The 27,503-nt window shown below is 51.8% G+C and overlaps 1 protein-coding gene across 3 annotated transcripts in view; it reads left to right on the forward strand.

Annotated features, from left to right (window-relative positions):
- Positions 1–27,503, forward strand: part of PNPLA7 (patatin like phospholipase domain containing 7) — a 64,516-nt gene that overhangs the window by 538 nt on the left and 36,475 nt on the right. For 2 of the 3 annotated variants that reach the window (XM_035015353.1, XM_035015352.1), the window contains exons 2-15: positions 964–995; positions 2,496–2,570; positions 2,732–2,819; positions 3,254–3,333; positions 4,853–4,944; positions 5,107–5,247; positions 5,762–5,921; positions 7,852–7,932; positions 15,122–15,250; positions 15,688–15,768; positions 16,543–16,669; positions 17,339–17,482; positions 21,029–21,117; positions 21,234–21,380. In XM_035015353.1, coding sequence (XP_034871244.1) covers positions 966–995; positions 2,496–2,570; positions 2,732–2,819; positions 3,254–3,333; positions 4,853–4,944; positions 5,107–5,247; positions 5,762–5,921; positions 7,852–7,932; positions 15,122–15,250; positions 15,688–15,768; positions 16,543–16,669; positions 17,339–17,482; positions 21,029–21,117; positions 21,234–21,380 — 1,464 coding nt within the window. In that variant the 5' untranslated portion in view covers positions 964–965. The remainder of the gene's footprint in view (positions 1–963; positions 996–2,495; positions 2,571–2,731; positions 2,820–3,253; positions 3,334–4,852; positions 4,945–5,106; positions 5,248–5,761; positions 5,922–7,851; positions 7,933–15,121; positions 15,251–15,687; positions 15,769–16,542; positions 16,670–17,338; positions 17,483–21,028; positions 21,118–21,233; positions 21,381–27,503) is intronic. The other variant, XM_035015354.1, reaches the window with a different exon arrangement.

Consider the following 27,503-nt stretch of genomic DNA (forward strand, 5'->3'; position numbering starts at 1 on the left):
CGAGGTTACACCGACAGCCCCCAACCTGGACGGCCACTAACCCCGATGCCTCCCTAACCTGCCGCTTCCCAGCCTTGCAGCCCCCTGCCTCCCACTTCGTCTGGCTCTGCTGTCCCAGGCGGAGAAGCAGTGACTTCCACTTTTGTGTCCCTAGCGGGTGCTGGGGGCCGTGAGCTCTGCCCCATTTCAGACACTCAGGGATGGGATGTGCGGGGAGACTGCCTGGTCAGGGCACTAGCCCTTCAGGAGACTCATCTGAGAAGGAGGGGTTTTCCATGTGGGTGGCAGAGGACGCAGGAGCAAATGCACTATGACCCTGCATGTGCCTTCTGCGTCCTGACTTCTCTGGATGGCGTTTTGGGAGAGAAGAGCCTTGCTGCTGCTTTTCTAAGGGGCCTGGGAGCCACAGGGTGAAAGCCCCAGACCTGGCTCCTCCCCACTAGACAGGGGCAAGGTGCACCAGCTCCCCAAGTTCATCCTCCTCGACCTGACACACCCACCTTGAGGACTCAACCCCGCTGGATAGGAACCCCCCTGAGGCAGGCCACTAGGGTGTCTCAGTTCCCTGCAGGGCCCCGTGCGCCCCTGCCCCGCCCCCAGCCACAGCCTCCTCCCTGTGGCCCTGGGAGCTCCGGGCGGCACTAGGCCTTGGCTGAGCAGTCCATGCTTGCCCTTGACCTGCTGGGAGAAGAGCGGGACTTGGCTGCAGTTGTGGGTTCCTGGGCAGCCACAGGAGAGCTGTTTTCAGAGAGGGGAGTGACTGGTCCCTCCCTGGAGAACACAGCTTTCCGTCAGGGTTTTCCTTTCAGTGCAAACATAATTTAAAGAGAAAAGGAGCCCAGGAGGAAAGGCTGAAAGCATTGCTCTGCCCCGTGAGCATGAGCTGGGGGGACCCTTGCCCTCCTTTGAACCAATCTTTCCTGTTTTCACCTTGACTGGTTTTTTTTTTTTTTCCATTTTTAGCCATGAAGCAAGAGGAGGATGCCAGCCCAGAGGTATGGAACTGGAGGGTTCCAGGGTTGATTCAGAGCCTCAGAGTTCCCAGTCAGCGGCATTTCTGGACAAGGAGATTTGCTCTGTGGGCAGCTCCTTGAAGTCGGCTGAATGGGAGTGGCAGCTTGGGCCCCTCCGTCCCCTTGTCAGAGTCGAGACCCTGCCACTTCTTCCCCCGAGGTCACAACTGTCAGTTCCTGCTTCCCCTTAGGACTTCTGTTTGCTTCGACGTGAGTCTTTTCTCTGTGGAACATCTGTAGCCATATCACAAAGGCCTTTATTCCTGAAGCAGAAAAGTGGATGCATTAAAACAACCATGAAAAGCCTGAGATGCTCAATATAGGAGATTGTATAACTCAGTTACGGGCCACCTCTGTGACCCTTTCCTTGGTTATCCTTGGTTGTCCTTGACATGGTGGCTGAGCTCCAGGGGACACACCTAAGTGAAGAGTGGGTCGTGGGTGCTGTCATGTTGACAGCTGAGCACTCGGGGCCAGGAGGGGCTGGATGCCTCAGCTCCGAAGCAAAAAGTTCCCACTGCTTCCATTTGCCTGCTGAACCAACTTCAAAGACTTGCTTTTCTGGGCCACGTACTTACCCTGTCTTGCGGCAACATTCTGCTTTTGAGACTTTTTTCTGAATGCCCTTCCATTTCATTGGGTTTTCTGGCATCCATGCTCTGTCTGGTGCTCTCTCGCTAAGGACCGGACAGGATACTTTAGTCCTTGGCACTTGTGACTTGAAAGGATTAACAGGTACCCCCTGCCGCATCCTGTTCCTGGCTGCTTGGGGGGAATGCAGAGTGGCTGCTTGCTTGGCTGGTTTCTCTTGCTCGTTTTCATCTTTTTGAGGAATCAGCCGATATTCTCCGTGTGGGTGGCCCCAGCCATCTGCCCGTTCACCATCCTGTGCTCACTTTTTTCTCTTCCTCCTCCCTCCCTTGGGTCTGAGCTTCTGAAGCCCCACTAACTCCTTCCCTAGGAGGTGGTAGGGAGCAGGCACATAACCTTTCCCTGCTATGAGCTGGTATTCAAGGTTCTCAAAATCCAGAAAATCTCAAGATCCGTGGCTCTTTGGGGTTCTTCAGCATTGCTGTGGTGTAGGCTTCCATGTGCCCTGAGGCCGGCAGTGCACAGTCCTGTTGGTGATCAGAGGGCACCGAGTGATGGCCTTCGCGCCCCCTGTGGCCCGCCGGGCTTGCTCCTCTAGGCTTGCATCTGAAGGACTGGAAAGCTGAAAATTTAGGATTCACATGCGATAAAAATGCGTAGGGTATTTGTGGTCAACACAGCCCAGCTGCTGGCCCTGCCCAACTGCCTGACCCCGTGTCCCGTGGGTGGCCATGGGAGACCGGTTTCTCTGTCTACTGAGCAGGTGTGCTCAGAGGACCTTAGCAGCCCAGAAGATCCCTTCTTCCCTAACCAGCAGCTCTATTCTGGCTGCCCTGGGAAGCCAGGGCCACGCCTGTGTTGGCCCTTCCTGACCACAGTGTTCTCCCCTAGGCTGGCTTCTGTCTGGGTGCTGCCCTGCAGTCCTGGGGGCTGCAGTTGACGGAACAGCATTCACAGTCCACCATGGTAACCACCTCAAGTGCTTCCTGGTGACGGGTGGGCCCTGGGGTTTGTGACTTGTTGCGCTCCTGGCTGCTCCTGGCCCCTTTGTCCCAGCCTGTTGCCAGGGTGGGGAGGGGCAGTGTGGCAGGCTTGCTGACGGGTGCTCTGTCTGTGACCTCACCCAGCTGATGGGGATTGTGATTGGAGCCCTCCTGGCCCTGGCCCTCGTTGGCATCACCGTCTTCTTTGTGTACAGAAGGGTTAACCGATTCCGTGAGTATCTCACTTCAGACTCCAGCTCTGGGGTAAGGGACAAGGCTTGGGAGGGTGGGGGAGGTTTGGGTGACTTGCCCGTGTTTTGAGCTCCTGGGAGCAGCCCTCAGGCCCATGATAGCTTTTGTTGGGAACTGCCAGCCTGTCCCAGCTGAGGCTGTGCATGTTGGACCCATGGAATTTGTGTATGTCCCCAGCTTTCTTGGCTCACATTTCTGAGCAAAACTTTGGTAAGAGGAGACGCAAGTCCTGCTCCCCGTGAGCCAGCCTGTGCCGGCCCGGGCCCAAGATGCCATGCGCCTTTCCCCCACACTGTATGCCGGGGCAGGGACAGGACAGGCTCGGTGTGCACAGCCTACGGGCTGCCTGGCAGAACCCTCCCACCTCTTTGTGTCCCAGCCGTGGCTCAGGAGGCCCTTCTGCTCCCCTTGCAGGACAAGTACAGCCCACTCCTCAGTACAGGTTCCGGAAGAGAGACAAAGTGATGTTTTATGGCCGGAAGATCATGAGGAAGGTAACCTGTCCTGCAGGCCTGCTTGCCACAGGCCCCGGCGCAGTGGGGCCCCCAGCAGCCTGTGGCTGCCCTCACCTCCGTACCCTCAGAGACTGTTAGCCAGCGCAGGAGACAGAGGCTTCGTCGGCCTCTGTCCTGGGGCACGGCGGGTCCTGGCTTCGGTGCTGAAACTGGGGGTCCTGCCAAGATTTGGACGCTGGGAGCCCTCCCTTGTCGGCATCAATACCCACGTGGAGGATAAGCAGCCTGGTCCGACTCATCCTTCCTGGTCATCTCCAGCCCCTCCCACTCCCCGAGGGCAGGAGGGACTCACCACTACCCAGGGGCTTGCTTCAAATAGCTGCTGACGTTTTAGAGTAGCATCTGCCTAGCACTTTTTTCTGATGAGCAACTAATACATGTTCTCTGTAGCAAACTTGAAATGCCACAGGAGAAGGCACGTGAGTCCTTGCGTGGACCTCCCGTTCTTCTCAGCGTCAGGCTGTGACGAGGAGGTCCACTGGGGCTGCTCACGGGCCTCGAGCCTGAACGCCGCTGCCTCACAGCCTCGTGCGGGGCCACATGGGCTGACCTCAGGCAGGTCTTGAAGGAGCCTGCACGTGGTCGGGTGGGGAGGCAGTCAACCAGTGATCCCACTGAGGACTGTGCAGGGACCAGACCTGGGCTGAGGAGGACAGGAACGTGGTCCAGTGGTGCCAGGTTGGTGCCAGGTCCACCTGGAGGGAAGGAGGAGTTGTGACCACACGCCCACAGCTGACACCCTGGGGCAGGAGCCACTCGGGGAGCAGAGGGCTAGTGGCTGCCCAAAGGGGGCTTGCTGACATCCAGGAACCAGTGGCCCTGCAGTGTTAGCACCACAGGGCAGATGAACTGGCCTCAGTGGTGGGGAGGGGGCAAAGAGCTTTCCAGACCTGCGATGATCATGCAGGGACTCGGATTCTAGGTGGGGGGTGGGGCAGTAGGACAGGACAGGGCCAGCTTTTTTTATATATGTATATATTTATTTATTTATTTTAGAGAGAGCTTGCATGAGTAGGAGGGGCGGGGAGAGGGAAAGAAAATCCCAAACAGACTCCATGATGAGCACAGGGCCGGACACACGGCTCAGTCACAACCCTGAGATCACGACCTGCGCCAAAACCAAGAGTCAGATGCTTAACTGACTGTGCCACCCCGTCGCCCCAGGGCCAGCTCTTAAAAGGCTGTGGAAAGGGGCTGCTGTGTCAGCGCAAGAGAGGAGAGGCTGAGCATCAGCCTTGCAGGCAGAGGGAACACAGGCCTGAGGACCTGGTGCTCTGAGAGCGCCGGGTGTTTGGGGATATGGCCTCGAGGTGCTTCATTGTCCCAGGTACCAGGCATGGTTCCCTGTGTCCTGGGCAGGCCAGGCAGGCAGGGCCAGACCCTGGGAGCTGCAGGCAGCCCACAGGGCAGGTCCTGAGGGCTGTGGCTGAGCCTTGAGGCTGAAGGCCAGGTCCATTAGGTCCAGGCTCAGGACTTGGCCTCTCCCTTCACCCTGCAGGTGACCACGCTGCCCCACACACTTGTGGGGAGCACGGCAGCCCCCCGGCAGCGGGTGAGGAAGAGGACCAAGGTGCTGTCTTTGGCCAAGAGGTACTAGGAGTGTCCTTCAGACCACACGCGCCCAGCTGCCCTCCCTGGAGGGCACTGGTGAGCCTGCTGGCCATCACTGCTGCCCTGCCTCTGGGTCGCAGTGCTCACACCGTCTGCTTGGAATCCCTTTGGGCTCCAGGTGCACGTATCTTTGCTTTGTAGGATTCTGCGTTTCAAAAAGGAATACCCAACCCTGCAGCCAAAGGAACCACCACCCTCCCTGTTGGAGGCTGACCTCACGGAGTTTGACGTGAAGAATTCTCACCTGCCGTCAGAAGTGTTGTACATGCTGAAGAACGTGCGGTAAGACAGAAGCTGGGTGACAGAGGCCTGCTGCAGGAGGGCCTGGGGCCGCGCTCCCTTCTCTCTGGCCACCAGTGCAGTCTCTCAAGCGTCTTTCCTGTTGTATTTGTTTGCCTGTCAGCATTTCCATGTTCAGGAGGAAACTCAGAGCAGGTTCGGGAAGTGTGGGGCTGGATCAAAGCTGCAAGCCTGGGCTTCCTTCCATCTCTGCCTGGAAACCCCGTTCCTCTTTCGAGCACTGCTTCACCGTCCTGGGCTTTTGTGTACGCCTCTGGTTCAGATTCATGGTCATGGCTCAGGAGTTCTTTGACCTGATGGGAGGGCAGTTTATGGGAATTCCTGAAGTTTCAGCTTCAGTCCTGAGAGTGAATCAGGTGGCTGGTGCTGCAGGGTCTGCACCTCTGTGAACCCCAGCTCTGGATCTGGCCCATGGTGACAGGGGCAGTGACTCTATCTCCATCAGCCTCCTTCCCTCCGTCGTGGAAGGTCTCCCACATGTGCTGTGGTTTTGCAGGGTCCTGGGCCACTTCGAGAAGCCACTGTTCCTGGAGCTTTGCAAACACATGGTCTTCGTGCAGCTTCTCGAAGGGGAACATGTCTTCCAGCCGGGGGAGCCGGATACCAGCATCTATGTGGTGCAGGACGGGCGCCTGGAAGTCTGCATCCAGGACACGGTGAGAGTGCCTGGCAAAGTGTGTGTCGGTGGCCCGAGGGAGTGCAGAGCGAGGTGGAGGGTGTGGGTCTGCTGTGTTGTGTGTGTTTGTTTTTTGTTTTTTTTTTTTAAGATTTTATTTATTTATTTGACAGAGAGAGAATGAGAGAGAGAGCACATGAGAGGGGGGAGGGTCAGAGGGAGAAGCAGACTCCCCGCCAAGCAGGGAGCCCGATGCGGGACTCGATCCCAGGACTCCAGGATCATGACCTGAGCCAAAGGCAGTCGCTTAACCAACTGAGCCACCCAGGCGCCCTGTGTGTGTTTGTTTTTTAAGTAAGCTCTACACCCAGTGTGGGGCTTGAACTCATGACCCTGAAATCAAGATGGCACACTCTACTGATGAGCCAGCCAGGCGTCCCTGTTGTGTTTTTACTTATATGTCTGTCATTTAAAAGATTTTTTAAAGTTTTCTATTGAAAAGTTAGTGTAAAATTTTAAGTTTCAGGTCTTTGGGGAAAAAGGCACACTTTGTGTCCAAAGCATTGGCTCACAGTTGGTGTGCCCTTTGATGTTGGTACGTTACCTTTCACTCACACGTGGGGGGGTGCCCATCGCTTAGTGGGTTCAGTGGCATTTGGTGGTTTTCTGCATTTTACTTGTTCTAAGCCTTTTGAGGTGTCTCTCCTGTCTCCTTAGAACATCCTCCAGTGGTTGGGTATTGATCTGCCACCATCTGTTGCACCCACCCTTGCCTTATGTTCAAGTTTTAGATTGTGAATGATTCTAACTCTAAGAAAATAATTAAGGTATTAATTTGCTTGAAAAGATATACTTACTTTCTGCCTCTGTTGAATCAGAATTGCCAGGGGGCGATCTCCAGGCCAAGCCTGTGGAGGTCTTGCTTTCCAGCAGGGCGCATCCTTTGATGTGCCCGGTAGTGTGATCCAGGCTTCCCGCCTCTTGTTGTTGAAGCAAACACCCGGGGAGCCCCAGACTGCATGAGGGGGCCCCCTGGCCTTAAGGAAGTCCCCACCTGCCTGAGCCCTGGGGGTGGGCCCTGACCCAGCTTGGATCCCACATGTCCTTTCTAGCCACGATGTTGTCTGTGTGTGTCGTTTCATCTACACTGGACTTGATGGGATGAGGAAAAGGAAATGGTCTTCGTCCAGCCTCCTCCCGTCTGGGCCATCAGTGTCCAGGGCTGTCGCCACCCAGCTGGTGGGCCTTTCCTGGAATGGAGCCTTTGGACCAGAAGGAGGGGTTCTTGGAGGCTGACCAGGGCCAAGTTTGAACAAGTTCAAAAGGATTTTCCTGGGTTAAGCTGAGATGAAGTTCCTATACTAAATAACCACCATAGTTTCCTTTCTTTTTTAATCCAGTGGAAAAATATATCAAAATGCTGTGATTTATACCAGTAACAACTGAGTTGGGTCTTCACAGCCTTCTTTTTTTTTTTTTTTAAAGATTTTATTTATTTATTTGACAGAGAGAGACACCGAGAGAGGGAACACAAGCAGGGGGAGTGGGAGAGGGAGAAGCAGGCTCCCCGCGGAGCAGGGAGCCCGATGTGGGGCTCGATCCCAGGACCCCGGGATCATGACCTGAGCTGAAGGCAGACGCTTAACGACTGAGCCCCCCAGGTGCCCCATCACAGCCTTCTTTTTAGATCAGCAAGCTCCTTAGGTTTTGTGAAATTCAATCTAAGTCCTCCTGGTGAGGACAAGCCACAGGATGAAGGGCCACGCTCAGAATGGACTTCCTGATTGCTCTTACTCATTGTCATGTCTTCTGTCCTCTGCTTTGGAGCTTATCACACCTGAATTCCCGGAGGTCAGCTAGGGCATGGCCTAACTCGGGGCAGGCGACAGTGGAGGCTGGGTGGCCCAGCGGGCCTGGGCTGGGCTGAGCCTCCTGTCAGTGGATGACTCTGCCCCACTTCCCGAGTGCAGGACGGCACTGAGGTGGCGGTCAAAGAGGTTCTGGCCGGAGACAGCGTCCACAGCCTCCTCAGCATCCTGGATGTCATCACCGTGAGTGCCCTGGGTCCACCCAAAGTCACCTGGCCAGCAGGCCCCTCAGCGTCAAGGCAGTTCTCCCCAGTGGTGGGGGGCTGGCCTAGGATGGGAGGGACCCCCCGGAGGTCAAGGGTGTGTGTGGGAGCAAGTTGAACTGTGTGTTTAGGAAGAGCTGGGCATTTGCTTATGTGTTTTGGCTGTTTTTTAAATGATTATTTTTTGGACTGAGATATATATGCACATGGTCCGAGATTCAAAAGGGACAAACATTGTATAGTGAAAACGTTTCCTCTCACCCTTTAGGCCCCCAGGCTCCTTCCTAGGAGGGGCCCTCTTGTGGATCTTCTGTGCCAACGGGTGCCTCTGTTGTTCTCAGTCTTCTGCTGTTGAGTGTTGTGGTGAATGGTTTTGTGCGCACGTGGTTTCACGTATTTGACTAGCGGAGACTTCCCGGGTGTGAGGGTACACCCCCACCCCCACGCCTGGGCCACAGTCCCACGGGAGGGCGCCCATGCCCTCACCCACCAGCCAGGCAGGCGTCTCATGTTTGATCTTTGCCAGTCCAGTCAATTACAAAACAACATCTCATGGTATCTTGTAATTTTTAAACTTACTATCACGGGACATTTCTTTTTTTTTTTTTAAGATTTTTATTTATTTGAGAGAGAGTATGAGCAGCGGGAGAGGGAGAAGCCGACTCCCCGCAGAGCAGGGAGCCCGATGCGGGGCTCGATCCCAGGACCCCGGGGTCATGACCTGAGCCGAAGGCAGAGGCTCAACTGACTGAGCCCCCCAGGAGCCCCGTCATGGAACATTTCAAACATATGCAAAAGTAGACAGAATAGTGAAATGAGTTATTTGTGGGTCACTAGCTGTAGAATGTCTTGGCTCAGCACACCTGTTCCCTTCTCATTAACTAGAATTTAATGTCTCATTTTCTTTTTCTTCATACAGTGAAACAGATCTTAAGTGTGCACTCCCCGAGTTTTGATAATGCACACTATGTATAGCTCAGACGGTGTATTTGACTGTCCCCTTACCTTCGAGGTTATACCTCCTGCTTTCACTTTTAGCTGTTCATCGAGGCAGCTTGAACCTGTTTCCCCCACACACTGCACAGAGGGGCCTCCAGAGTGGTTTAGCAGACCTTGGCAAGGATGCATCCATGCGGGGCTAGGAGTCTAGGTACTTGTGTGACACTCATGATGGGTGGGGCCCTTGGTGGGTACCCTCTGATCTAGCCCTGGGCTCTTGTGTACAAGGGAGTGACAAACTCAAGACTTTGGGGGTGTCCACTGTGTTCCCCCATCCCTTTTAGGCTGGCACAGACATGCTTTGGGCTGTGTTGGGGCCCAGGGTGGAACTGTTTTTTATAGGACTCTGGCATCTTGCTCTGCCCCCAGGACCTGGTGTGTCTTCACAAGACACTTGGCCAGCACTGAGAGAGACACCACCTCCTCTGAGCAAGGCTGACCTGTCTTGAAAGGCCAGTGCCTTTACCTAGAGCGTTGTGCTGGGAAAGTGCACCCAGATTGCAGGGCAGGTCCCATGTGGCTCTTGTAGGACTCTGGCTGGTATGTGTCACAATCTGTAAGGTGCACTGGGAGCCTGAGAAGCCCAGGAGGTGTAGACAGATTGTCTACATGGAGATAAATTAGGGAGTTATGCAGCTCTGTACCCTCCTTCTTCCTTGGCGAGGATTAAGCAAAAAAATAGCTTTGGTGGAGGCTCTTCTTGGTATTTCTTGTCTGCAGTGAGTCCTGGTCTCACTGTAATTTTGGGCTTGGACACCATTTCTTGCAGCCCCAGGAAATGTGTGCTATGAGCAGGGCCTCCCCAGCCTGCTGCATCCCTGCCCTCCTCCTGGGGTGGCAGCCCATCTCCCTTCAGTGGGGTGGGGTAAGAAAACAGGAGTGATATTTGAGAGAAAATAACTCTGTATTGTGATTAATTGATTATCTGGAAGGACAGAATTTTTGCCTAATAAATATTTGTGTTTATCATTTAAAAAAATTAATTCTATCTAAGTAATATAGACAAATTCTAAAAACAGTTTTGGTGTTTTGTGAATCACAGTTGTCTGCTCGACTGCCCCCTCCCCAGAAAAGCCACTTCATCTCCTCTGGGCTTTCTGGGCAACCTGCTTTTCTTGCTCTTTTGTAATCCTTCCATCTTAGATTCAAGTGAGCTTCCTGGCCTGGAAATGAGGGCAGACTTTCCCGATTGCTCTGCTGGCTTCTCCACTCCTCCCACCCCAGCAAAGCCACACTGAAGCAATGTTGTTCACCTCAGTGAGGTTCCTTTCTTGTTTTGCCTGGAGTTAACAGTTGCCTTGGTTTTTGGGTGGCTTAGTTTTTTTGTGTGTGTTATGGTCTGGTGCCCTGCCCCAGTGCCCTGTGAGTTGGGAAGCCCCCGAGCCCCCATCTTCTCATCCAGCCTGACCTCCCTGGGCTGAGCTCCAGCTCCCCCGGGGTCCCTACTCCTCATCTGGGCCCTATCCTTCTGTCTGTGTGGGGCTCTCACCTCTGCTCCCTTGGCCAGCTTGCTTGTTTTGGCGGAGCAGTTCCTGTCTGCTTCCCAGGAAGGGTGTGAGGGAGATAGAGTTCTGGAACCTTACAAATCCAGAATTGTCTTTATTCTGTGCTGCCTTTACCTTTCTTTGTTTCTTTTTTTTTTTTTTTAAGACTTTATTTGAGAGAGCGAGCGAGCGAGCACAAGCCGGGTGGGGGGGGTGGGGCAGGCAGAGGGAGAAGCAAACTCCCCACTGAGCAGGGAGCCTGATGTGGGGCTCAATTCCAGGACCCTGAGATCATGATCTGAGCCGAAGGCAGATATTTAACCGACTGAGCCACCCATGTGTCCCTACCTTTACCTTTCTGTTATACTTTCTAGGAGATTTCTTCCACTTCATTTTCCAAACCTTCCACTGAACTTCTAATTTCAGTCCTATGTATTTCATTTTATTTTATTTGTTTTTAAATTTTTAAGAATTTTTAGTATAGTTACACACAGTGTTACATTATATTCAGGAGTACAACATAGTGATTGAGCACTTCCGTACATCACCTGGTGCTCATCACCTATTTCACCCATCCTCCCCTCTGGTTATCATTAGTATGTTCTTTATAATTAACAGTCTGTTTCTTGGTCACTCTCTGTCTCTCTCCTTTGCTCCTTTGTTTTGTTTCTAAAATTCCACATATGAGTGAAATCATGGTATTTATCTCTCTCTGACTGACTTATTTCACTTAGCATAATACACTCTAGGGGCTCCTGGGTGGCCCAGTCTACTAAGTGCCCCACTCTTGATTTGGGCTCAGGTCCTGATCTCGGGTTGTGAGAGCAAACCCCACATCGGGCTCTGTGCTGAGTGTGGAGCCTGCTTAAGATTCTCTCTCTCCCTTTCCCTCTGCTGCTCGAATGCACTCTCTCTCTCTCTCAAAAAAAACCCCAGAAATACTCTTAGATCCATTGCATCGTTGCAAATGGCAAGATTTCATCCTTTTTTATGGGTAATATCCCGTTGTATACACGTATGTGTGTATATTAAACGTACGTACGTGCATACACACGGCTCATCTTCATCCATTCATCAGACAGCAGGCACTTGGGTTGCTCTGTATCTTAGCTGTTGTGAGTGATGCTGCAGTAAACATAGGGGTGCACATACGTATATACGTGTGTGTGTGTATATACACACATATTTTGCATGTATATTTTTTTAATTAGTGTTTTCATATTCTATGGATAAATGCCCAGCAGTGGAATTAGAGTCATGTGGTAATTGTATTTTTAATACTCTCCATATCCTCACCAACAGTTGTTGTTTCTTGTGTTTTTGGTTTTAGTCACCATGTTTTTTATTTTAGGAGCTCTTTCCCCCCACCAGATTTTTTTTTTAGATAACATTTTATTAACAAAAGGTTTTCTTTTGCTCCCTGTGTCCTCTCTCGCTCTTTTGGGTCTCTCTTCTCTTTTTATTCTGGCTTCTGTCTCTCCCATTGGTGCGGGAGTGACATCCACATTGACCCGGCTGCATCGGCCCCCGCCGTGAGCCAGAGTGAGTCACTGAAAGAGCGCTACACGCAGCAAGACTGACCTGTGAGGGCAGAACAGTGGTCAGCACACGAGAGGGCCAGGCGGGCCACACAGCCCCTGCTGTAACTGCTCAGCTTTGCCGTCCCAGTGTTCCAATAAAGACTTATTTACAAAAAAGGGCAGTGGGTGAGATTTGGCCCTTGGGCTGAGGTTTGCCCATTCTGGCCAATTACTGTTACCTGTCAGGACTAGGTTGATTGGGCTCAGTGGGGGCATAACGTAATCTGGGTTGCTGGAAATGTCCTATACCTTCTTTTGAGTGCTGGATATATGGGTTAATTGTAAAAAGAAAAATAGCATGAGCTACTTGGAAGCCGCCTGTGAGCCCCTGTGTGCTCGGGGTTTGTCCCCCTGGGGCTCACTGCAGGAAGGCTGGCAGGGAACACACAGGTCAGCATCTGTGGGTTTTTTCTCTAAAGCTGAATCTCAGAGAGGACTCTGCCCATGTCCTGCCATAGAGGAATTGGCTTGGAGTCGGGGAGGCAGTGTGGGTTTGCCCCATCCAGGTGGACACTGTCCTCCAGCCCAGGCGTGAGATGGTGCCTGGCCCTTGGCTATGCTGAAGGTCCCGGTGCTCTGACCTGTCTGCTCACCGTCTGCAGGACACCAGCGGCCAGCTGCAGGGCGAGGAGGGGGCTCGGGCCCTCCCGTGAGGATGGGTTTCACCATCTTGGCTCTGTAGCCCTTATAGAGAATGGTTCAGCTTTCATCAGATAGCTCTGTTAGCTGCCCCTCTGTCACATACTTTTCACTAGCTTCCAAAATGTTGTTTACACGTCTCGTCTGCTCTTAGCTTTTGTCTTGATTCTTGGAGGTTTATCTTTTTAATAGAGCAGATTAGTGGGCGTGCCATGGAGATACACAGTCACCTTCAAACTACCATCTTTGATGGGAGGTCGCCTTTATTATTTTTTTTTTCCAACTGAAGTTAACAACGTATTCTTTTGAATTTTGATTCTTTTAGTTTTTTTCCATTTTACTGAGAAATCACTGGCACACGACACTGTGAGTGTGTGGTGTGCAGCAGGATGTTTTGGTTTACCTCTGTTGTGAAATGATCGCCACGACAGGTCCAGCTAACGCCCATCATCTCAGACACAGGTTTAAATGAGATGTGATGAGCTCCTAGGAGCCCCCTTCACAGCGTTCCCGTGTGCCCTACGGCAGCGACGGGCCCCGGGTTGCTCGTTGCACCCCTGGTACTTGCCGTCCTGATGCTCTGACTGGAACTTTGTACCTTTTGACCACCTTACTCCAACTCCCCCTTCCCTTATTACCTTAATTTTTACAAATGTTATGAAACATTTCAGATATATGGGAATGCACGATAGTAAGTGACCAAGTGAGCTGTCACCCGGGTCCTGTAGCCATCGCCATGCTGGCTAGCTGTAACCCAGCCTCCAGTGTCCCCCTCCTTTCCTCAGAGGGCAGCCGTACCCTCTGCAGCACATGGCATGGTGGCTTTCGCCGTGTGTGCTTCCTCCGCAGCTGGGCCTGTGCGGGTTCTTCCTGTCAGGCCCCCATGTGCACAGTGTGTCCCGGTTCAGTCATCCACACCGCTGTTGATACATCCGGTTGCCCACTGACCTTCAGCCTGTTTATAGTTGTTTTTTTGTCGTGCCTCTGCTGCTGAGAATGTTTGGAAAGGCGTGCAAGCGTGAAGCTTTCTTGCGGGTCTACACCTGGGTCTTGTGCACACTCCAAGCAATTCAGCCTCTCTCTGTGGTTCACGTAGTTTTTTGATTTTAGGTGAGGTTGAGGGTGTTGTTCTTCTAAATAAACAAGTCAATTTGGAAATAAGTAGCCCACGAGCCATCTTTAGCAACAGTGGCTACTCTGTCATTCCCTTTTCCCACCTTTCCCCCAAACATACGCACCTGCTTTTCTCTCTGATTCTTGGACAAGACGAGAACTGCCATCTGATGGGGTTTGTGCGCCAGCCCTCCCTTGGCCCTCCCGGGATCTCCTAGCTGCTTGACTTGCTTGTGAGTAGGAGACTGGGTGAGGCCACATCCAGGACACACCTTGTACCCACTGTGCGCCCACAGGAGGGGTGCCCGCTCTCCGCAGAGCGGCCGAGTGGTGCATAAGCGACGAGGGGGCGTGTTGGCACCTTTGGCCTCACGAAGGGTCAGGGAACCTGGAGCCGGCCTGTACTTTCTGTCCTTTAACACCCGGCAGGCGACTGCTCTGAGCTCCTGTTTCGTGTGGTGCCGTTGTGGTCTCCCAGGGACAGCTTTCTTTCTGTGAAGGATGTGAAATGAGCAGAAAGGGGAAGAAATATAACGGAGTCCCAGAGCTCACGTAGAACGTCTTGAGAACCACACGCCCAGGTTCCTGATGCACAGGGCTTGGTCACGAGGTCGGGAATACCCCAGCTCCCCCACTGTGGGCAGACTTCCCGGTGTGGCCAGCCCCATCCTGAGACTCCCAGGGCTGTTCCTGTGAACACGGACATTGCTAACAGGTTGAGAGGCTCCCCCCAGGAACCGGGGGCCAAGACTGACCACGTTCCTCACCATTCAACCCTGACAGTGCAGATGTGGTGTGCGTGTGGGCCACGTGGTGCAGCCACTGTGGAAACAGCATGGTAGTTTCCTGAAAGTTAAAGATGCATATACTGAATGGCCCAGAAGCTGTACGTGAGCATTTATGACAGCTTTATTTACAATTGCCCCAAACTGGAAACAGCCCAGGTGCCCTTTAACTGCTGGGCGGATGAAACAGCCTCCTTCTCAGCCACCAAGAGCATAACTGCTGGTGCGTGAACAGCATGGCAGGCCTCAAACTCCCGTCTCAGTGAAGGGAGAAGGGAGCCGGCCCTGTGTGATTCCATTTATGTAGTGTTTTGACGAAGCAAAACCATCAGGACAGATGAACCCTGGGTGGCTGCCTGGAGGCAGCAGTGGACGGACGGGGCGGTGACAGCAGAGGGTGGTGTCCTGGCTGGAAAAGCAGGCTCTGCGGGCTCCTAGGAGGTGCTTCTCGAGTGGGGCGAGGTGCAGCGGGGCCGTGGCGGGCGCTTCCTTGCTCAACCATGTGCTGGTGTCTCTTCGCTTCTGGAGACAGGGATGCTGGGAGCAGCCTGACCTTGCTGTCCTTGCAGGGCCACACCGCTCCGTACAAAACCGTGTCTGCCCGCGCTGCTATCCCTTCCACCGTCCTCCGGCTCCCAGCGGTGGCTTTTCAAGGAGTTTTTGAGAAGTATCCTGAAACCCTGGTGAGGGTGGTGCAGGTGGGTCCCATTTGCAGGAGCCCTTCCTGGCCCAGGGGCCGGGGCACCAAGCGTTTATCACAGGCTGCTGCGTTGGTCCTGAGTGTCATACACCCAGGAAAGTGCGTCCCGAGTGGGTGTAGGAAGGACTAAGGTGGTTTTCTGAGGGATTTGTAATATATATTTTACAGTAAAAGTTAATATTCATGACCTCAAAGAGGTCTTCAGAACTCCCACTAGCCCCCCAAAGAGTGCTTTTTTTGTTATTAAATTTCTTGTTTTGAAGTAATCTTAGATTTACTAAAACCTTGCACAGATAATGCAGTTTCCTTACGCCCTAAACACTAACATCTTAGGTGACCACGGGGAGTTGTCAGGACTGGGGGCTCTGTGTCATGACGGGGCTCGGGGGGTCTGCAGGGGGCACCGGGCCTGGCACAGCTGGCTGTCCCCCACAGATCATCATGGTGCGGCTGCAGAGGGTCACCTTTCTGGCTCTGCACAACTACCTGGGCCTGACCACAGAGCTCTTCAACCCGGTAAGTGCAGCCTCATGCCCTTGTCCATGTCACTGGGACCCTGGGCTTTGAGAGGGGCTTGTGCGGCCTTGTTTACTCCTCTGCCTTAAAGCTGTGCTGGTGGATGAGCTTGATTCTCCTGAGGCCTTGTGCTAAGAACCTGTCCCACCCATGAGATGTGGGATGGGACTCCTCCGATGCCCATTCCAGGAGAGCCTGCAGTTTGGCCTGAATGTGGCCCCTTCGGTCACCTTGCTCCATAAGCTCGCCTGCCCCTTTCCTGTTGTTCACCTGGCACACACCGCTGAGCTGCCTGCCTGCCCAGTAGAGGTGCTCCCCTCCTGTCCCTTGGGGCCCCTCCTGCTGGCAGTCTGGGCGAGGGGTCCGCTTGCTCTACCCAGAGCTGCTGTGAGCAGCAGATGTAGATGAGACCCTCGAGGGCCCTGCTTCAGGGGGGCCTGGATGCTAATCACTCATTACTGGGGTCAGCACCGCACTTGGGGATTCTCCCTAGTTCTGATGGTTTTGTCATCTTCCTTTACTGGTATTTTAGGGCACATCCTTTTGTTTTCTACATTACTTTTCTCTTAATGAAGAATGTTAAGGTTTCTGACAGTGTTGACCACCATTTAAACTTGATAGAGTTGCCGGGATAAAGCAAGCTGGGCTTTTGTTGCCTTAAGCCCATGGCCGGCCTCTGCGCTGGTCACCACTCCTCTTGTTCTCCCAAGTGTGGCTGCTGAGAGTACCAGCCCAGGGGTGCCCCTGGAGCACCTGCTCTTTCTCACATCCCAGGAGAGCCAGGCCATCCCCCTGGTGTCTGTGGCCAGTGTGGCTGCCGGGAAGGTCAGAAGGCAGGCATGCTGCGTCTCCGAGGATCGTCTTGAGAGGCCCCTGCGGCCCCAGGAGTCCTGCGACCCAGGTACTGCCCCCAAACTGGCCTCCCGCCTGAGTCCAGGCCTCCTTCCCACCCCAGCCACCCCTCCCATCACCCCGTCTCTGGGAGGACTAGGCTCCAGGGGAAAGCCATTCGGGGAGCAGATTCCAAGCTTCATGCCGCTCTGAGCTCTTGAGAGGGTCCTAGATCTGGGGAGAGAAACCGTCCATTGAGGCTTCTTGGCTACAAGTCACCTTCAGGTTGAGTGTGTAACACGCAGCCATGCTCACAAATGTGGGATAGATCACCTGTGTGTTTATAAACAAGTGGCTGATAGACTAGTGAGATGAAGCTGTGTCGCTCAGGGTACTTCCTGGAAGGTGGCTTTTACGTTCATTCACCTGAGGGGCCAGGGGAGCACGGAAGTGTGCCAGGCTCACGCCAAGTGTGCTCGATGGTCACCTCGACTAAAACAGCCACTGGGAAGGGGACACGCAAGGCTTCAGCCTGGTGGAGGAGGCTGGCAGCAAGGGCAAGTCAGTTCAGGACGACTTGGGGGAGGCAGAGCAGGGCCCGCGTCCGAGGTTGGTGCTGCCTAACATTGCCCTGGGCAGCTGGGTGCAGGTGCGGAGGTTGTGGCCTGAGGGCCTGGAGACATGAGGTTTGTGCACCGCCATGGGGACAGAGGCCCTCTTCCCACCTGTCCCCTCCCAGCAGATCGAGGGGGCAGCCGTGCAGCAGCCTCTGGGCCTCTGCTGCAGAGGAGCCAGTCCTTCCCGCTGCCTTCTGTCCACGAAGAGATCCTGGATGAGTTCGGCAAGGCCCAGGCAGGTGACCAGGCCCCTTTCGCTCCACCAGGTAAGGCACTGGGCACCTGAGCTTGGAGCATTTACAGGTGGGCAAGCTGTCAGGCCCACACTCTGGCTCCATTAGATGCAGTGGTAATTACGTGTCTTGCTGCCCTGAGCATCCCGTGGGCTCCTGTCTACACTGCTCTATTTTACCCCTGCCTCGCATCTGTGTCCCAGGGGCCTACGTCCCCAAGGCTGCACCTGGCCGCTGCAGGACCATCTCCAGTGCCACCCTTTCTCCCCTGTGCTGGGCTGTGCTCACTGGCACACCGCCATGTGGCATCCTCCCCTGAAATGGGTTTCCTAGGCCCTCTGGCCCCTCAGCTGCTACCAGGATCTGCTTTCATTAAAGCAGAATTCTCGGGGCACCTGGGTGGCTCAGTGGTTAAGCGTCTGCCTTCAGCTCAGGTCATGATCCCAGGGTCCAGGGATCGAGCCCCGCATCGGGCTCCCTGCTCGGTGGGAAGCCTGCTTCTCCCTCTCCCACTCCCCCTGCTTGTGTTCCCTCTCTCGTTATGTCTCTGTCAAATAAATAAATAAAATCTTGAAGAAAAAAAAAAAACCCTTTAAAGAATTGTCTGTTTAGGGGCACCTGGCCAGCTCAGTCGGTAGAGCATGTGACTCTTGATCTTAGGGTTGTGAGTTCGAGCCCCACGTGGTGTGGAGCCTACTTAAAATTAAAAAAAAAAGAATTGTCTGCTTATATTCTCTGCTCATTTTCTGCAGGGTTTTCTGAATCTGTTGATTTGCATCAATTCTTCATATGCTCTGGCTAGAGATCCTTCATCGGTTGTATTTGTTCAGACGCCTTTTTCTGGTCTCCGTCTGTCAGAAGACCCAGCCTTGTGGACTGTCATGTCCACACGACATGAGCAGGACCCATGATGCTCCTTTATTGAAAACCAGCCGTTTGCACACCCTGTGATCTGTGTTTGGTGCCTTCCTCCTTGTCTTTCCTCATTCCCTGGGTCGTAAGCGTATTCTCCCAGATCCTCTTCTGCGAGCTGAGTGGTTCCCCTTATGCGCTGAGGGCTCCTTTGTTTGCCCTTCCCACTTGGGTGTGTTCGAAGTCAGACATTCAGCCTTTTTTTACTTTGTGTGGTGGTAACTTACACAGTGCCATTCATGAAACAATCTTTCCTTTCCTGTTGCCTTTTTTGGTGCTGTCTTCATTTGGTGTCAAGTTTCTGAATATATGTGGATTTTTTTTTTCTTTTTTTTTAGTAATAGCTCTTTGGAGATGTGATTCACATACCATTAAGTTCACCTTTTTAAAGTGCATAATTCATTAGTGTATTCGCAAAATTGTGTATCCGTCACTACCATCTAATCCAGAACATCTTGCCAGCCAGTAGATACACCGCGTCCCCATTAGCCATCATCCCCGGCCCCCACTGGTCTGCTTTCTGTCTCTTGGATTTGCCTGTTCTGCGTATTTCATTACTTGGACTACTTTTTAGGAATCTTTTGTGTGCTACTGGGATATTTGCCTATTTCTTCATGGACACCAAGTTGTTTTCAATTTCCCTTAACTGTTTTTGGTTGTGTAATATGAATACAGAAGGTGTAAATGTAAACGGGCAGCGTGATGACTTTTCGTAAACTGAGCTCTCCCGTGAGGCCAGCGCCCAGACGCAGAGACGCACCAGCAGAGAGGCGAGGCTCTGCCAGCCGTCCCGCCGGAGCTCCTGCTCTCCGAGTTCCAGCAGCGTGAGCTGCTGTAGAGTCTGGTTGCTTCCGCTCGGCTTCGCGTCTGAGGTCCATGCGTGTTGTGTGCAGCAACACGCACCTGTCCTCCGTGGTGGGTAGCGATGTACTGTGTGAAGACAGTGCATTTATGTGTCTTTTGAACACACGTACGTGTTCCTGTTGGAAGTGCTGGGTCGTAGAGTGCTCGCTGTTGGCTCAGGAGATGCTGCGCACGGTTTTCTGGGTGCCCGTCCCGATGTGTACTTCTGCCGCCCTCCCGAGCCTGCATGTCCAGTATGGGGTCCCCAGCACATGTCGCTGTCAGCACTGAGCTCCTAGCGATTCAGTCCTCTGTCCCACTTAGCGCTCTTGGCCCATGTGTGAGTGCTGCTGACAGGCGTCACCGTCTTCTGGGAAGCCCCCGCCGCCCCCGCCCGCTTTCTGCCTCCTGTCTTCTTCTCCCGGCTCCTCTGGCCCAGCAGGCCTCACTGTGGCCGCACCCCGTCCTCCTGACCACTCCTGAGCCCCAGGACTTGCCGCCTCCATTGGAGTGGGCTGCATGGTCTTTTGTCTGCTTTCCCCTTAGGTTGTCATTCATCCTCATGGATTAATAGGAGTTCTTTAGATCTTCTCTATATGAATCCTTTGTGGGATATATGTACTGAAGATATTTTCTGCTCTTACTTTTCACTCTCTTAATGGTGTCATTTGATGAATAGAAGTTTTTAAATTTAAGAGTCCAATTTATCGAATTTTTTCTTTTGTAATTAATGCATTTTGTGTCCTGTTTAGGAAATCTGCCTGTAAGATTTAACATTTTACCTTTCATATTTATCCCTCTAGGATTGGTTCTTTTGTCTAAAGTGCATACTGGACACGATACACTTTTTTTCCACATGGCTGGAAAATACAGCTGACCTGCTGTATTTAAAAAAAAAAAATGTGTTTAGCAAATTTTTCAAATTAAAAAAGACAGGAAAGTAATAGCAGTCCACCTGTAATAAAGTGTGACTGTGGATCACCCTGTTCCATAAACATATGCAGGCAACTGTCATCTTCCCTCTGGTCCCTGCAGATAATGCCCTCTTATGAGACATGTGTCTGCAAAGAGCAGAGGGACTCGACATTTTAAGTTTTGTCAACTGATGTGGGTGAACTGACGGTAAGAACGGCGTCGCATAGGACTGTGTAACCTTTGCCGTATGTGTGGGTTAATCACAGGGACTATGGCACAGTTTTATTTTTCTTTTTTTTAAGATTTTATTTATTTATTTGAGAGAGAGAATGAGAGACAGAGAGCATGAGAAGGAGGAAGGTCAGAGGGAGAAGCAGACTCCCCGCCGAGCAGGGAGCCCGATGCGGGACTCAATCCCGGGACTCCAGGATCATGACCTGAGCCGAAGGCAGTCGCTTAACCAACTGAGCCACCCAGGCGCCCGGCACGGTTTTATTTTTAACACTGTTTTTTCTTAAAGATTTATTTATTTAAGAGAGAGAGCACAAGTGGGAGGGGCAGAGGCAGAGGGAGAAGCAGGCTTCCCGCCGAGCAGGGAGCCCGATGCAGGGCTCGATCCCAGGACCCTGGGACCATGACCTGAGCCGAAGGCAGACGCTCAACCAACTGAGCCACCCAGGCGCCCCAATTTTTTTTATTAATTTAAGAAATAAAATAAGAATTGGTTGTGGGTCACAAGAGGGCATGCATGAGAGCACAGTGGCTGCGCTCCCGTGATCTGAGTCTCACCTGCCAGGGTCTGTGCTGCTTTGCCTTCGGGGGAGAGCTCAGCCAGCCCTCAGCGAATGTGTGTGGACCCGCCTGTCCAGCCAGGTCGGCACAAGGTCCTGCGTCTTCCCTCCATTGCAGGGAGCACCTCAGACCTGAGGATGGCGTGTGACCGTGCCAGGGTCCTCCTCCGTGCAGAGGAACGCCCTGGGAGCGCCGTGGCCAGCAAGGTAGGTGGGCACACTCCCTCCCGTCTCAGGCTGTGCCCTGCCCTGGCCTAGTGCTCCCTGCGGGGGCCTTTCCCCTGCCACGTCCCTCCCTCTGATCTGCCTGTGCTCTTCTCAAGTCCAAGAAGAGCGTGATTGTTGCAGATGCTCCCTCTGCAGTCTTCCAGTACTCAGAGACTAACTCAGATGAGACTGTCTCCAGCAGGAAGACAGATGCCATTCTCAGGGCCGCCAAGAAGGACTTGCTCACCCTGATGAAGCTGGACGTAAGTGGCTGCCCTCCTGCCTTCTCTCTGGCTGCGGTGAGCTGGGAGATGCACACGGTCTCTGGAGAGGCCAGTGACACTCCCACAGCCTGTCCTCCTGAGGACCCACTCCTTTGGGGCATTGTGTCCCAGGTCGGGGCCACCACAGCCCCTGCCCGCGGCGGGGCTCCCTCTGGGGTGCTCAGGATGGCGTCCTTGCGCTGGTGGCTGCACAGACCCTCTCCCTGGCACCTTCTTCCCAGCGCATCCCTGCCCTCCCCCTCATGCCTGCAGGTGACAGGGCTGTGAACCCTGTGTGCTCTGCAGGCTTTGGACACCACCCAGGAAGCCCTGGAAGGGTTATAAGCAATGGCTTTCCTGACTGTGTCTTCATCACGTGCCCATTTGTTCTTGGCCCTTCTTCCCTCACATTCGTTCATTTATTTATTTATTTATTTTAAAGACTTCATTTATTTATTTGACAGAGAGAGACAGAGTGAGAGAGGGAACACAAGCAGGGGGAGTGGGAGAGGGAGAAGCAGGCTTCCCGCCGAGCAGGGAGCCCGATGCGGGGCTCGATCCCAGGACCCTGGGATCATGACCTGAGCCGAAGGCAGACGCTCAATAACTGAGCCACCCAGGTGCCCCCCCCTTGGCAATTTTTTTATATGACTCCCCCAAAGCACATGCAACAAAGGAAACAAATTAGACATAATCAAAATTAAAAGTGTTTGTGCTTCGGGACGCCTGGGTGGCTCAGTAGGTTAAGCCGCTGCCTTCAGCTCAGGCATTGATCCCAGGGTCCTGGGATCATGACCTGAGCCGAAGGCAGACGCTCAACGACTGAGCCACCCAGGCGCCCCCTCCCTCACATTTTAAAGGCTTGTGCATGTCTTGTCTACAGAAGAATGTGGGTGCCCATGGAACCACCATTCCAGGGACCATACTATCTGCTGCTCCCAAAAGCTGCTGTGTGCCCTCCGTGGCTGCAGCCCCTCACCCCAGGGAGACCACCGCCTTGCACCTGCGTGGGGACTTTCTGTGTGGGACTCATCCCGTGTGTCCTCTGGGCCCGCTGTTCTTGCTCAGCATCGTGTCTGTGACTTGCCTGCATGGTTGCCAGTCCTGAAGGCTCTGCTATCACAGGAATGCACCATGGGTGTCCATCCCTTGTCCACGCTGTGGAGGGACATGCGTGCACATGTCTGCGTCCCGTGGGTTGTGCGTCACCCCTCACCCAGACCGGGGTTCCTTGGCCCTGCATCTGGGTTTCCAGCCTTTTCCACTTCACATAAATACGGGCACAGTGTTGAGTAGAGCTTTTGGTTTTAATTACATTTTCTGGATTCCAAGTAGGGCTGGGCGCCTTCCACGTTTCTGCTTCGTCTGCCTCTTGGGAGGCAGCAGTTTGAGACTTCTTCCCATTGTTCTGTCTCCCTTTTTGACTCTAAGGGTTTCTTTATATTTTCTAAATAAGTCTGTTGTTGATTATAGGTCTTGCACATGATCTGCTCTAGCATTTGCCTTTTTTGCCTTCTGAATGGTACGTTTGGTGGACAGAAGTTCTTCATTATAACACAGTAAACTTACCAGTCTTTTCCTTTATGGTTAGTGCCTTTATGCCTTGCTTAAGAAATAGTTTCTTACTTCAGATTCATAAAGATGTTTTCTGTATTGTTGTTTGAAAGTTTTATTGCTTTGCCTTTCTTAGGTGTTAATGAGAAGGAGTTAATTTTTGTGCAGGATGCAAGGAAGCACTGATTATGTATATTTTTGCTCATGGATTCCTGGTTGGCCCAGCATCCTGCCCCCGTCGTAAACCTGTCCATGGGGTCCTCTGTTGTGTTTCCTTGCGCTGCTTTTGGTGGGCACACACAGCAGAATAGCTCTCCCACAGGGCTGCCCTCCTGGAGACTTCCTCCATGCCTGCCCTGCTCATAGGAGCTGCCTTCCCTGGCCCTCTGGTCCTAAGAGTGTTTTTCATGACATTTTTGTCACGTGTGCCCACGGCTCAGCATAGCGTCCCGACTGGGTCAGCTTTCAGGCCAGAGTTGGGCCTGAAGGAGGAGAGAAGCCAAGAGCCTCCTGCTGCACCTCGTGTTGCCGTGTGTCTGCAGTGGTCTGGCCAGGCTCTGCCTCCCGTCCTGAGCAGCACAGAGGCTGTGGTGGGCTGACCTCCCGCTTGCAGGGCGGTTGGCTGAGGTGAGCTCTAGGTGACGTGTTGGCAGCCGCATACCGTCCCCGGCCCCAGCGTCGCCGTAGAAAGTCGTGTGCTGGTCTTTCCTCCTTTGAGAATAACTTTTCTCTTGCTGCTTTTAAGATGTTTTCATTGTTGGGGCGCCCGGGTGGCTCAGTTGGTGAAGTGTCTGCCTTCGACTCATGGTCTCGGGGTCCTGGGATGGAGCCCCACGTCGGGCTCCCTTGCTCGGCAGGGAGCCTGCTTCTCCCTCTGCCTCAGCTGCTCCCTCTGCCCCTCCCCCTGCTCTTGCTCACTGTCCCTCTCAAATAGATAAATAAAATCTTAAAAAAAAAAGATATTCATCTTTGGTTTCCTGCAATTTCAGAACTGGGAGTGGATTTCTTTTTGTTTATCTTACATGAAATTCTTTGGGCTTCTTCAGTCTGGGCCTCTGAACTCCTTTTGAAAAATTATCAGCATTTTCTCTTCAAATATTGCCTCTGCATATTTTCTCTCTTCTCCTTCAGAGGCTCTATGGAATGTATGTTCTCCTTTATCTTTTATGTCTTACCCTCTTTTTTTTTAAGATCTTATTTATTTATTTGATACAGAGAGAGAGAGCGAGAGAGGGAACACAAGCAGGGGGAGTGGGAGAGGGAGAAGCAGGCTTCCCGCGGAGCAGGGAGCACGATGCGGGGCTCGACCCCAGGACCCTGGGATCATGACCTGAGCCGAAGGCAGACGCTTAACGACTGAGCCACCCAGGTGCCCCTGTCTTACCCCTTTTGTCTGTATTTCCCATATTCCTGTAAGTCCTTGAACTTGATATACATGTTTTTATCAGAGTTCACATTCTGCTTTTAGTGTCTAATCTGCTGCTGAACCTGTGCGTTGAGTTCTCAAGTTTGGTTATTCCATTTTATAGATCTGGAATGTCTACTACTTTTATCTGCAGCCACTACTGAGCGGTGGCGTGTGATCCTCACAGGTGGGAAAGGCCTCGCACCGCAGTCCACCCAGCCGCTAGTCGTCACGTCTCCTCAGCTGTATCACAGATGGCTTTTCCACTACTTACTCAATTTTTTTAACAGACTATGTTTTAGAGCCATTTCAGGTTCACAGCAGAACTGAGAAGAACACGGAGATTTCCCGTATACCTGCTGCCCCCCTCCACCTGCCCTGCACAGCCTTTCCCAGTACTGACGACCCCGCCCGGTGTGCGTTCGGTATAGTAGGAGAACCTGCACGGACGGTCGTCACCCCCGAAGTCCTTACACCTCAGAGTGACGCAGGTGGTGTGCGCTCTGGGGGCGTGTGGGGACAGCCTCACACAGAGTAGTTCACTGCCCTAAAAATCCACTGCTGCACCTGTTCAGCCCTCCCTCAGCCCCCGTCTTTGTACTGTCTCCGTAGTTTTGCCTTTCCCACCACGTCGTTGAATCATACAGTGTGTGGCCTGTTCACGTTGGCCTCCTTCACTTAAGGTTCCTCATGTCTCTTCATGGCCTGAGAGGTCGTTTCTTTTCAGCGCTGAAGAGCATTCTGTTGTCTGGAAGGAACCACAGTTTATCCGTTCACTTAATCTTGGTTGCGTCTAGGTTTTGGCAGCTGTAAATAAAGCTGCTCTAAATGTCCGTGTGGGCCTACATTTGCAACTCATTTGGGTAAACAGTAAGAGGTGCAAGGGCTGTATTTTATGGTAAAAGTAGGTTTAGTTTTGCAAGAAACCGCCAGATTGTTTCCAAAGCGGCTGCACCCTGCTGCATGTCCCCCAGCCTTGAGTGAGAGTTCCTGCTGCCCCACATCCTCACCGGCATTTGATGTCGTCAGTACGTTAATGGATTTTGTCCATTCCAATAGGTGTGCAGTGGTATGTCATTGTTGTTTAAATTTGCATTTCCCTGATAGCATATCACATGGAGCATGCTTTCATGTGTGTGTGTGTCTTCTTTGGTGAGGAATCTGTTAAGGTCTTCGCCCACTTGTTAACTGGGTAGTTTGTTCCGTTATTGTTGAGTTTAAAAGTTGTTTGTTTGTTTTGGATAGCAGTCCTTTATCAGATGTCTCTTTTGCAAATATTTTCTTCCATCTGTGGCTTGTCTTTTTATTCTCTTGACAGTGTCTTTTACAGAGCAGAATTTTTTTATTTTAATGACTTCCAGCTTATAAATTCTTTCCTTCATGGATTATGCCTTTGGTGTCATATGTAAAAAGTCATCGCCCAACCCAAGATTATGTAGATTTTCTCCTGTATATCTTCTAGGAGTTTTATTTTGCATTTTGCACTTAGGTCTGTGAGATCCATTTGGGGTTCGTTTTTTCAAAGGGTATAAGGTCTGTATCTAGATCCATTTTTTAAAGACTTTATTTATTTTTGAGAAAGAGAGAGAGTGCTCTAGCCGGGGGCAGGGGCGGAGGGCAAAGCAGACCCCCTGCTGAGCAGGGAGCCCGATCCCGATCCCGGGGCTTGATCCCAGGACCCTGGGATCATGACTTGAGCCAAAGGCAGACGCTCAACCGACTGAGCCACCCAGGCGCCCTTTAGATCCATTTTTTGCATGTGGATGTCCAGTTGTTCCCATACCATTTGTTGAAAGGGCTATATTTTCTCCATTTTATGGTCTTTGCTCCCGTGGCAAAGATCAGGTTACTCTATTTATATTTTGGGGTCTGTTGATATATTTTTGGGTCCTCTGTTCTGTTCCACTGATCTCTTTGTCAACACTTCACCAATACCATAGTGTCTTGATCACTGTGGCTTTATAGTGAGTCTTCTCCTGCTGTAGTGAATTGTTGCTTATTCAGGGACTCTTGCTTCTCCAGACAAACTTTAGAATCAGTTTATTGATATCTACAAAATAACTTGCTGGGATTGGATGGGATTGCATTGAGTCTATAGATTAAGTTGGGGAAAACTGACATCAGGACAATACTCAGTCTTCCTATCCATGAACATGGAATATTTCTCCAATTATTTAGTTATTCTATGATTTATTTCACTAAAATTTTGTAGTTTTCTCATGTGTATTTTTTTAGGTTTATATTTAAGTATTTCATTTTGTGGGTGCTAATGTAAATATTGTTGTGTTTTTAATTTTAAATTCCACTTGTTCTTTGCTGGTATATGGGAAGGCAGTTGACTTTTGTGTATTAACCTTGTATCCTGCAGCCTTGCTGTAATTGCTTATTAGTTGTGGGAGGTTTTTTTCTTGATTCTTCTGGATTTTCTGTATAGATCATCACATCATTTGAGAACAAAGATGGTCTTATGTCTTTCTTCCCAATCTATATACATTTTCTTTTCTTTCCTTTTTTTTTTTTTTTTTTTAAGGTTCTATTTATTTGAGAGAGAGAGAGAGCATGAGCGGTGGGGAAGAGGGCCCTGTGTGGGGCTCGATCCCAGGACTCCGGGATCATGACCTGAGCTGAAGGCAGAGGCTTAACCAACTGAGCCACCCAGGCGCCCCTATAGAGAATTGATATAATTTCTTCCTTAAATATTTGGTAGAGTCTACCAGTGAACCAGCTCGTATGGGCATGGTGCTTTCTGTTTTGGAAGGTTATTAATTGCTGATTAAATTTCTTAATAGATATAGTCTTATTCAGATAGTCTCTTTTCTTGTGTGAATTTTGGTGGATTGTGTCTTTCAAGGAATGGGCTCATTTTGAACATATGATTCAACATCAAATTGTTGAACATAGAGTTGTTCATAGTCTTCCTTTATTATCCTTTTACTTTGCTTGACATCTGTAGTGATGAGCCTTCTTTCATTTCTGATATTAATTATATTCTTTTCCTTGTTTTCTTAGTCTGGCTAGGGGCTTATCGATTTTATTGACAATTGGGTGGCTCAGTGGGTTGAGCGTCCGACTCTTGATCCTTGGGATTGTGAGTTCAAGCACCACATTGGGTGCAGAGATTACTTAAAAAAAATCTTTAAAAAAAAAAGTGTGTTGTTTAATTT

The sequence above is a fragment of the Mirounga leonina genome, unplaced genomic scaffold (assembly GCF_011800145.1).
Source record: "Mirounga leonina isolate KUSES-001 unplaced genomic scaffold, KU_Mleo_1.0 Mir_170, whole genome shotgun sequence".
NCBI classification, from domain to species: Eukaryota; Metazoa; Chordata; class Mammalia; order Carnivora; family Phocidae; genus Mirounga; species Mirounga leonina.